Raw genomic sequence first — 10,948 nt, forward strand, 5'->3', positions numbered from 1 at the left:
GAGGCACAATTGTGCTGACACTTCTAAAACTACGCAAAGTAAAATGTCATATTCAAGCTGATTAACAAAGCAATTGAATAATTCAAGTGTGTTTCATTCATGCTAAAAACTAGATTGAGCATTTCAAACTGTACAGTTTGCGATGCACTGCAGCGCATTGTTTGTGCAGTCACAATGCTGCAAGTGGCTGCTTTGACAGCAATGACTCTCAAACTGTGTCAAGTGCACAATCGCAAAGTGGGTCACTGCAGCAGTAGGCGCCCGGCTGGAGTGGGGGAAGTGGGCATGGGCGTGGCTGGGCGGGGGGGGGGGGGGGGGGGGGTGTGGTCTGGCAGTGGAAATGCTCAAAGTGGCATTGGCAGGATAAGGACGCTTATGTAAAGCATTTTATGCAGCTAAAAGGCTTAAGTTGAATCATTTATAGAACTGGGCCATGCACTTGATATACTTAGCTTATCTTTATATAGATAAGAGTTTGTCCGGACTGACTGACTGACTGATTGACTGACTGACTGAATGACTAAATGAGTGACTTAAAGACGGACAGACTGAATGATGGACTGACTGAATGATGGACTGACTAACTGAATGAACTACTAACTGAATGACTGACCGAATGAATGACTGGATGAATTAATGACTGATTGACTGACTGACGGACTGAATGACTTAGTGACCGAATGTCTGACTAACTGAATGAACTACTGACTGAATGACTGACCGAATGAATGACTGGATTATTGACTGACAGACTGACTGACGGACTAAGTGAATGACTAAATGATTGAATAACTGAATGACTGACTGACGGACTGACCAAATGAATGAATGCTTGATTGACTCATTTAATGACTGACTAAGCGACTGATTGATGCAGTTACTGACAGACTGACTGGCTGACTTACTGATTGACTGATGGACCGACTGACTGACAGACAGACAGAGTGATTGACTGAATAACTAAGTGACTGACTGGATGACTGACTGACTCACTGATTGATTGATGGACTGACTGACGGACGGACTGACTGACTGACTGACTGACTGACGTATTGACTGACTGACTGAATGATTGACTGAGTTTCTGACTACCTAAATGACTAAATAAGTGAATATTTGAGTGATTGATTGTTAATTCATTAACAGACTGACTAATATTTAATTTTAAAATTTGTTTAATTTACTTAAAAATAAAAGAACAAATAAATATATGTAAAATGAGTGTTTGCAATAAAGATTACGTATTGAGATTCATTCAAATATTTTCTCGATAATTGATATTTAATTAATTGATTGCCGCGTAATTCGAGCCGGGCAACGCCGGGTAATAGCGTCAAGTCACAAAAGAATGCCTAACATTTGCTTTTCCATTCACAGATGCGCACAATTAGCCTAAACTGACAACAACAACAACAATACGTAGAGCAAAAAAATAAATAAAAAATAACAACAAAAGCAAAAAAAAACAAAAAAAAAACTAAAGCCAGAATTTACAAGCAAAAGGATAATCACAAAGCACAACGCAGCAAACAAATAATTAAATAAATGCAAATAAAATAAAAAAAAAAGAAACGAATAAAACAACAACAATATTTTCAACGTAGCACATCAAAAGCCTTACGAATATTTAAAACAAAAACAAGAAAAAAAAACAAAAAACAAATAGAAAAAAATTTGTGCTGTGCTCTAATTCTAGTCGCAAATCAATTTCAATAAATTATATATATATGCTAAATTAAATTTAAATTAAAATAAAAATTTAAAAAAAAACTAAATAAAATTAAATAATAATTGTAATCATTATTCTTCCACTTCAAACGTTTGAAATGTGTAATTTTTAAATTCAATAACAAAATAAAAAAAAAATAATTAAATTAGACAACAAATTTAGAAGCAACAACAACAACTAAACATATATACATATATACCTAGTGCATAGTTAAATATATATATATATATACATATATTCGAACTTTTAGTAGCGCATTACAATTTTATTAAAATTAGCAAAAAAGCGTTGTGAATTTAATATTAAAAAAACAACACAAATAATAAGAAGGAAATAACCAAAAACTATTGTCTATTAGTAGTTTTTAACGGTACATTTTAAATCAAATCTTTTAAATGAGCTTCTAAAACAAGAGAGAAAAAAACAACAAACACACACACACACACGCGCGCGTTCACCTTAACCTTAAACGCGAGCACAACAAATAACGGTTTAGCAACACGAAAATTTATACAAATTCGGCGACGCCAGCTGCGACGCCGACTGCAACGACAACTGCAACAGCAGCAGCAGCAGGGGCAGCGGCAGCGGCAGCGACCTTGGCGTGCGCACATTTGCATTCGGCTATTGGACAATAGAGGGCGCCACGACATGACAGGAAGTGAGGCCGGCGGCTTACGTGCGATTGTGGCCTTCGCATAACCTTAAGCCCGGAGAGGCGCGCGCTTTCACCTTTTGCCGCGGCTGGCCATTAAAATGCAGGAAATGAGCTACCTGCAGGATAATTCCAAATTGGAGGCACTCACCAAAGCCGTACTCATCTCCATTCTGGGCGTGGCCATAGTCCTATCCAATTTGTTAATTATAGCCACCTATGCGAACTTTAAAGGTGAGTTGCAGCTCCTCCATTTTGGGGCAATATTTGGAACGTTTCACGCGGGCATTACCAACACTTAAAGATCTGGGGAATGTGCTCTGACAAAAAGTTAGCTTAGCTTAAAACTTAAAACTAAACTTAAATATCTGGTATTCGGCATCGAGAACTCTATTAAGCGTCAGAGTTCTCGGCACTTCCGAAATCTACCAATTTTATTGTAGCCCTTGCCAAAGAGAAAGGGCTGGGAGATATATTAGATAATATGATATCAAGACTTAACTCAGAATAAGTTTGGAAGGATCTAGAATACATGTTTGATGCAGTCAAAGATGTCTCCGTCTATAAACATTATATTACCCTCTAGAAAGGCATGCAATTCATTCAAGTAACATTTAACAGCTGTTATCTTTACATAACGTTCACGTTAACCTTTTACCATATCTAGAATGTCCTAAACATGCATTCAAGCTGTTAACTTAACATAACAAGTTTATGTTAACATCTTAATGCATAAACTTGTATCAGCTGCTCTTGTTAGCAGTTGGCTTAACAGAACTTATTTACTTTAACATTTGTTTCTTACTTTCGAAAAGTGTTCATAAAATGCATGAAATTCATTCAGTTGCTGCTTAACAGATGTTGGCCTAACTTAATGTCTCCTGATAACCTTTATGTTATGCTCTTCAAGAAATTAACATACTAAGTTTATGGTAACATTTATGTTATACTATCTAGAAGGTCATGAAAAATGCATGCAATTCGTTCCGATGAAGCTTAACAGCTGTTATCTAAGCATAAGAAGTGTATGTTAACATTATTGTAATACACGCTAGCAGTGCTTGGATCATGTTAACTTTTATGTTATAATAATAAGAAAACATAATTGTTTTCTGTTAACATTTATGTTTTACACTCTAGAAAATGCATGCGATCATATCAGTTGCCCTTAACAGCTGTCAGCTTAACATAATTGCGTTCTGTTAAAATTGTATGTTATTTAACATTGCAATTGTATGCATTTTGCATTATGCTATGTAATTGAGCCGCAAGCAAAACGTTCCAAATTCCCCACAGTGCCATGTTGAGTTCGAGATCGAGTTGAGTTTGAGTTTATGTTGAGTTTGAGTTCGGGTTTTGAGTTTGAATTCGATTTTCAACTTGCGTTCCACACAGGTCCCACAGAGGTGATTAACTATTATCTGCTATCGCTGGCGATTGCCGATCTGCTATGCGGCCTGCTGGTGGTGCCCTTCTCCGTCTATCCGGCGCTGACTGGCGAATGGATGTACGGCGATATCGTTTGCCGTTTCACCGGGTATTTGGAGGTGACACTGTGGGCCGTATCCGTCTATACGTTCATGTGGATATCTGTGGATCGTTATTTGGCGGTGCGAAAGCCGTTGCGCTACGAGACGGTGCAGACGAAGACGCGGTAAGCGATAGTCAACTATCGACTATCGACTAACGACTATCGATAAAGGATTGTTTGTGTTATCGTTGCAGCTGCCAGTGTTGGATGGTGTTCACATGGATATCGGCCGCATTGCTGTGCTGTCCACCGATATTGGGCTATACACAGCCGATTGAGAACAATTTGTCGCACATATGCATGCTGGACTGGGGCAATATGGCGGCATATACCGTTACATTGGCAATATTAGTATTAGGTCCCAGCCTCATATCGATAGTACACAATTACGGTTATATATTTGTAATGATGCGTAAGCTAAGATCCGGCGAGCCCATACACGATAAAGAATATGCAACTGCATTGGCTGAAAATTTATCGAACCCTAGTCATATGATGTCATTCGCATTAGTCTTTGCATTCTGGATGTCCTGGCTGCCATGGATACTATTGCGTCTATACGAGGCGGTCATGGGCGAGGTTATCCAAAGTACTCTCATCAATTTTGCGGTCGTCTGGATTGGCATATTGAATTCATTTTGGAAAATTCTCATTATGTCGAGCATGTCGCCGCAATTCCGTATCGCACTGAGAGTATTTTGTTTAACCATTTGCTGTAAGACTAAGGGCAGATTGCAAGCGGAATTAATCGGGTTGGACCCAGATGACTAGAGTCGTTAAATTTTCAAGTATAAATTGGTTGTAAATCGAACAAATGTTGAAATGGATAGAAGAAACCAAAACAAAACATGCATCTCTGTGTCATTGCCACAAGACATTTACATATAGTTGCGCTCCCCCCCCCCACCCACAATAACTGAATCGTACTTGCCCCCTGGCCACATAGTTGCATATTTTATGGATCGCCGGGGAAAGGCTACGCAGCACGCCAAGCCGACACAGACAGAACTTGAAACCAATTGAAAGACATATTCATTTGTTAGAACGTAAGCTATGTTTGCTAAGAGAGTTTTTAACATAATTATGTTTGTATTTATGAGCTTAACAAAAAAACTTATATATATATATATTATGTATATGTGTGTATATAGCGTATATGTATACATATCCAGCTATATACCCCTAAGAAAATAATAATTAATCTACTTCAATATCATGTTTCAAATGCAATTACAATTCTCAAAATGGCTGCATTTCCGTTTCCGTACCCCGTTCCGTTTCGTTCCGTTTCGTTTCGAGCAACTTTGCCTAGACTAAAAAAAAACACCAGTGTGTACACACTTGTGAAAATAACTAGACGCTTGGCGTGTTAGGCGTGTTTTTTCTCTCTCTCAAAACAAGTCCATATTTAGTAGAATTTAACAAAACCAACAATTTATCGATAAATGCCAAAAGACAGAGACGAAAGCGTCGTTAGCAAAAACTGTAGTTTCACGCGTTCCGCAAGTTCCGCCAGTTCGTATTTCGAACTGTGCACGCTTCAGCGTTCAATTTTGACTCAAATCGAAAATTTAGTAACAATACTTAAACAAACTGAGTTCGATTGAAGCTCAGCAATAAGGTAAACCAACACGAAACACATTTCCAGTAGTTTTTAGCGCAACTTAACTAAATATTAATACAAAACTATATATATATATTTAGTTTCGACAAGTCTAGTTAAAGGAGCAAACGAATTGCATACAAATCGTAATATACATAGTTAATATCTTAATATCGTAATATAGTTTAATTTAGCGTCAAGTCGGAGTTAAGTTGATTTAATTCACACACACATATATATATGGTATTTATAGGTTAAATGTAATGTTCTATTTTCGTTTGATTTTCTGCCGCACATGAGCAGAACTTGGCTCAGGTTTCAACAGACTGTTGCGATTTTGCCTAGTTCCCTTAGTGGGTTAAATTCAGTTTCCCCGATCTGGCCCGGGTTGTGCTCATGTTTGTTTGTAGTTCAAAAAACAATATGGTATGAAACTCTGAAATATGTTATCCACAAACAGGCCAACGTGCATTGTGTATATGATTTCATTGTGCATCAAATTTCAATCATTTTTTAATTCATTTTACAAACTGTTCACGATTTTCGTATGTAAGTTAGCGAATTGTAAGCCGGAAGCAGAAACGTGTTAAAAATTATATACATTAATATATAAAATTGAGTGCAGTATATTAAAAAGTACATGGAAAGGTAAAACAGCGATCTTTTGTTTTTGTTTCAATTCAAATTTGATATTTTGCGCGCGCTTGCTGTGCAAAATACCAGAAAAAATACCAAACTATCGACTATCGAGCAGTCAGCTGGTATTTGTTTATATTTTCAGGCATATTTAGCGGCGTTTGAGTTGGCACTAGAGACGATATATCGACAGGCTGCAAAACTATCGCTGATGACACGATGTACACGAAGTTCGTTTAGATTGCGATAGTTGGGCGTTGCATTTCTATCGCACACAAGTAACGATAGTCACGAGTCACGAGTCATATTGTAAACATGTTTGCCTATCGATATATCGATAATTACCATAAACAGCTGCTTTTGCGTTTTGCAAAACTTGCTTGTTTGTTTGGCAAAACTTTTGTTTTTAAAATTTAATCAATTTGTAAATGGAGCATCGCGACGGCGATCCCGGCGCCGTGCAATACGGCAATTTCAAGAATTACTATCAATTTAATTCGGCCAGCGAGCGTGTCAAATTGTTGCCCGCCGCAAATATTTGGCTGGAGCAGATGGACCCCAGTTTAAATGTGGAAATGAAGCCCTATCTGGTGCTGGATGTGGGCTGCAACTGTGGCGTATTCACGCAGCTGCTGCACGGCTTTCTGCAGGCGCAGCTGCAGCGGCCGGTGCACGTGCTGGGCGTGGACATTGACGAGCGACTGATCGAACGCGCCCAGCTGGAGAACACGTGCCCCGCGAGCATCAGCTACTTCTGCGGCGATGTACTCAGTGCGGACAGCTTTGATGCAACTGTTGCAAGTTTCCTGCAGCAGCAGCAAAGGGACAAATTTGATGCCATTTGCTGCTACTCGATAACCATGTGGATTCATCTGAATCATCACGACGGCGGCCTGCAGCGCTTTTTGTCCAAGCTATCCGGGCTGGCCGATCTGTTGGTGGTCGAGCCGCAGACTTGGAAATGCTATCAGACCGCCGAGCGGCGTCTGAAGCGCGCCGGCGAGACATTCCCCTTGTTTCGGGAGCTCAAGTGGCGCTCGGATGTGGAGCAGCAGATACAAAAGTTTATGGAGCAGCAGCTGGGACGCCGAAACATATACGAATCCACGCCCACCAAATGGCAGCGCAGGATTTGTTTCTACAGATGATCTAAATCGAGCTGGAAAACTGTTTCAATTGAGGAAAACCGCGATCAGAAGCAGAGCGCAGCATTAACAGTTGCATAAATGTTATTAACAGCGAGCTGTTATCGAGTAGGTCAGAAATAGAGCGACTGCTAACAGTGGCACTTACTGTTGCATTAATGTTAATAACAGCGCACTGTTATCAAAGTTACAAATCTTATTGATATTCTCTTTAGCTTAGAAGGCAATTAACAATAAGAGCAAAAGCAAGCAGATCTTATACAATAAATATATCAAAAATATATGTACTCTAAAATAATAATAAACCCTCTGCAAGGGCATTAAAAGAAACATATGTATATATATACAAGAGCTTTACCTGTTGTTTATGTTGCTGCATAATCCTCTCTGTTTCCCTTTCTCTCTCCTTCATTCTGCTGCTGGATGTGGCTGAAGTTCAAATGCGCGCCAATTTGTTGTTAGCGCCAAAAACTAGCGAACACGTAATTTACCTTTAAGGCAGAGAACGGCTGCGGGACTATTATACTTTATATATACACAAAAACACACGACACGCACTACACGCGCTTATTAACATTTAGTTAAACACAAAAAAAATAAGGTAAAAAAAATTTTAGCACACGCGCAGAAAACACAACCGATCGACAGGACGGGCGCGCACAGACTGAATTGCCTCCCCATAAGTCGCGCCTACGCTAAGCCGGCGTTCACACTAATACAAATGCAATTACTGCTCTCACAAGGCTCGCTGCTCTGGATGCTCACACGCGTAACGACCAATGGCGTGCGCGCTTGGACATATGAATTGCCGCTCTGCCGCTCATTCTGCGCGCTCTCACACATATAACGGGACCCAAAGCAGCAATGCCAATATTGTGCCAATATTTAACGAATAAATGAACTCACACAATTTCTACTCTCCGAGCAATGGCCCTTGCCAGTGCGTTATCATAAGTTACACATTTAATAAATAATTTAAGATCTGCGCAAGGGTATACGAACTAAGTCGCGCTTTTGATTTGAAACACACACACTAACACAATGCTTAGATACATCGATAACTATCGCAACGCAGCTGCACGATAGTTGCGTGCAGTGGCGCAATTCAAAAAATCATCGACCACAGTTGCCTATCGCCCGGCCGCCACAATCTGTAGTGAGACAACAACAAATGTGTGAGCGGTTGTCCAGGAACTGCAAAAAGTGAGTTTAATAAAAATGATAATAACGTAAAATCTGCCTAGGCATAACAACCATAACAAATTGCGTCTTAAGAATATTGGTTGCGCAAAAAAGAACGACGAAAACAGCAGCAACAACAACAGCAACGTGTGCGAAAAAAAAGCGTGCGGCCAATTGAAACTTGTTCTGCTTGTTTGTGTTCTTTTCGCTTCGTTACTTCAACTAATTAGCCAAGCTACAAAATGCTAAAAGCTCATGTATGTATGTATGTATGCAGCAGTCCTGAAGTTATTCTAGCAAAACACATATCGGTGTGTGTGCGAGTGTGTGCGTGCGTCTGTGTGAAAGCCTATGGCCATAACCTTTGGCCTTCTGTCACTTGTTGTGTGCCCCAAAATGGTAACACCTTTTTGTGCGCCAACGAAATGTAATTAATTTCAGCTGTTTCCAGTTGAGCGACAGCAGAGGAAATACAGAAAAAGCGCTTCCTTTAAGCACGGCTCCAAACGCTCGCTGCCCTCCTCCTTCCCCCTCACACACACACACACACACGAACCACCCGCGTTGTTTCAATTTTTTGTTGCCAGCTGTTGTAGCATCCACTTGGCATCCACAGCTAAGGCTCTATGTGCTGAGTGGATGCCATGTTGCACACGTTTGTGGATGCTGACCTGTTGTGATTGGTCGTTGTTGTTGTTGTTGTGGCTGCTGTTGCTTTTGTATGTACGTGCTGGCCAGCTGTTGAGTCTGCTTGGATCCTGTTTAACTCCACAAATAAAACACATATGTGTGTGTGCAAGTCTGTCCGTGTATGTGTGTTAGTGTTCAAAAACGTCATTTGCTTTGGCTTCGCTTGTCTGTATGTATGTATGTACGTATATCCTGCAAAATGTCTACCCTGTCGCACCGTGGTGCAAATTGATTGTCCGCCTGTCAATTCATTTCAGTCCAACTTGATTAGCATAAATAATGATCATTGGGTTTTTTTGGCATCATAGTTAGCTTATGTTTATTTGGCCTATTGTGGTCACAGAATGCGTCATGCGTTGCCCACTGTGCGCCCGTTTCACATACGAGACACAGCTGTAAATGTTGTTGTTTTTATTAGCTCTTACCAATCCTTCACCCTGCTCACACACGAACACACATACATATATAGCCATATATATATGTATGCATGTGTGTATATGCACACATATCTGCGCATTAACATCGGCACGTACACACGCTCTAACACCAATACATGGCGAGAGGGTTCGTGTGGACTCCATTTGGCTTTGGCTTCGCTTGGCCACTTGAATTGCCCGTCACCTTCTTCTTCGTCGTCGTCTGCCTTTTCAGTACCTTCGTGCAGCGCAATACGCGCGGTGTGTGTGTGTTTGACTCGCGCAGAGTTTCTTATTTGCCGCCCGCTCATTAATTGTTAGTAATCCAGCAAAAAATAAATTAAAAAAAAGGCAAATAGCAAAATATGCATGCATACATAAATAAGCACACAAACATACATACATACATACATACATAATTAATTGTAAGCAGACCAACAACAACAACGAGCGTTGCTAACATCTTCTTCTTCTACTCTACTCCTCTACCCACACTCTTCTCTTTACAGTTTTGCAATATGTTGGCGCAGGTTCAGCGAAAAGTATGAGATGCAAAAATGTTATAAATATAAAATGCTATAAATATGTGAATATTGTGCAGACGCCAAAGCAACTCCAAACTATAAGTGTGTGTGTGAGTGTATGTGTGTGTGTGAAAAACGAAAGAAAAAAAAAACAACAGAAAAGAAGTAAAAAGCAAATATGCGCGCATTTTGTGTCTGTATATGGCTGAGCGTCACGCACACAAATCAAATGAAATCCAAACAGAGCAAAGTCAAAAACTCTGCCTAACACCCTGTCCCGCTCCCCCCTCTGCCCAAACTCCTTAGTCTGCTGGCGCTGTTGCTTTTTGGATTTCATTTGTTCCCCCCCCCCCCCTCCCTCGCCATCCGCTCCCTGTTCGAAACACAAACACAAAAACAAATTTCAGCAAAGCCAGAGGATTCTGTTTGATTTACCGTTGCGTTTTGAGTTCAGCTTCAGCGCAGAAGCAGCATAAAAAGCAACAACGAAAAATTTGAGTATTTATCCAATGTTTGTTTTTGTTTCTCTTTCCAATTATTGCAGCCAGTGCTCAGCGTTTGTGTCTCAAAATATGCATTTTAATAACCGAAAAAAGCAAAACAAAATAATTATTAAAAGCAACAAATGATAATTAACAAAGTAAAGAAAACACAATGTGAGCATGTGTTATGTGAAATTTAGAAGTTAAGCGCGAATTGTATGTATTATTTAAATTTCTGTTCAATAAGTTTACATTAAAAAACAAAAAATCTAACAAAAAAACGTAACAAAAAGAAAAACTTAAAAACTAAAAAAAAAAAAAAAAAAAAGCGTAAAACCGAAAACAAAACGACAAA

At 39.6% G+C, this 10,948-nt stretch overlaps 2 protein-coding genes and 1 long non-coding RNA gene across 3 annotated transcripts; all 3 read left to right on the plus strand.

The window, feature by feature from the left end:
- The first annotated feature begins 2,014 nt into the window (after positions 1-2,014).
- Positions 2,015-5,014, plus strand: LOC115762757 (G-protein coupled receptor 52). Its single transcript, XM_030705098.1, has 3 exons — positions 2,015-2,618; positions 3,780-4,038; positions 4,110-5,014. Exons 1-3 carry the CDS (start codon positions 2,486-2,488, stop codon positions 4,684-4,686), a joined length of 969 nt encoding a protein of 322 aa, XP_030560958.1. The 5' UTR covers positions 2,015-2,485; the 3' UTR covers positions 4,687-5,014.
- Positions 5,015-6,522: 1,508 nt separating this feature from the next.
- LOC115762758 (probable RNA methyltransferase CG11342) lies at positions 6,523-7,590 on the plus strand. The gene has a single exon (XM_030705100.1). It carries the CDS (start codon positions 6,583-6,585, stop codon positions 7,300-7,302), a length of 720 nt encoding a protein of 239 aa, XP_030560960.1. The 5' UTR covers positions 6,523-6,582; the 3' UTR covers positions 7,303-7,590.
- Positions 7,591-8,439: 849 nt separating this feature from the next.
- On the plus strand, positions 8,440-10,878 carry LOC115762737. Its single transcript, XR_004017822.1, has 3 exons — positions 8,440-8,502; positions 10,097-10,129; positions 10,656-10,878. It is a non-coding gene; the product is annotated as an uncharacterized LOC115762737 (long non-coding RNA).
- Positions 10,879-10,948: the final 70 nt, after the last annotated feature.

The sequence above is a fragment of the Drosophila novamexicana genome, unplaced genomic scaffold, assembly GCF_003285875.2.
Source record: "Drosophila novamexicana strain 15010-1031.04,08,12 unplaced genomic scaffold, DnovRS2.1 tig00000644-arrow-pilon, whole genome shotgun sequence".
Taxonomy (NCBI): Eukaryota; Metazoa; Arthropoda; class Insecta; order Diptera; family Drosophilidae; genus Drosophila; species Drosophila novamexicana.

What these genes read in the sequence shown, in the direction of transcription:
- LOC115762757 (XM_030705098.1), top strand. Translation starts at nt 2,486, where the DNA reads ATGCAGGAAATGAGCTACCTGCAGGATAATTCCAAATTGGAGGCACTC. An exon ending in CACCTATGCGAACTTTAAAG is followed by an intron (nt 2,619 to 3,779) that starts GTGAGTTGCAGC and finishes CGTTCCACACAG; the next exon opens with GTCCCACAGAGGTGATTAAC. An exon ending in ACGGTGCAGACGAAGACGCG is followed by an intron (nt 4,039 to 4,109) that starts GTAAGCGATAGT and finishes TTATCGTTGCAG; the next exon opens with CTGCCAGTGTTGGATGGTGT.
- LOC115762758 (XM_030705100.1), top strand. Translation starts at nt 6,583, where the DNA reads ATGGAGCATCGCGACGGCGATCCCGGCGCCGTGCAATACGGCAATTTC.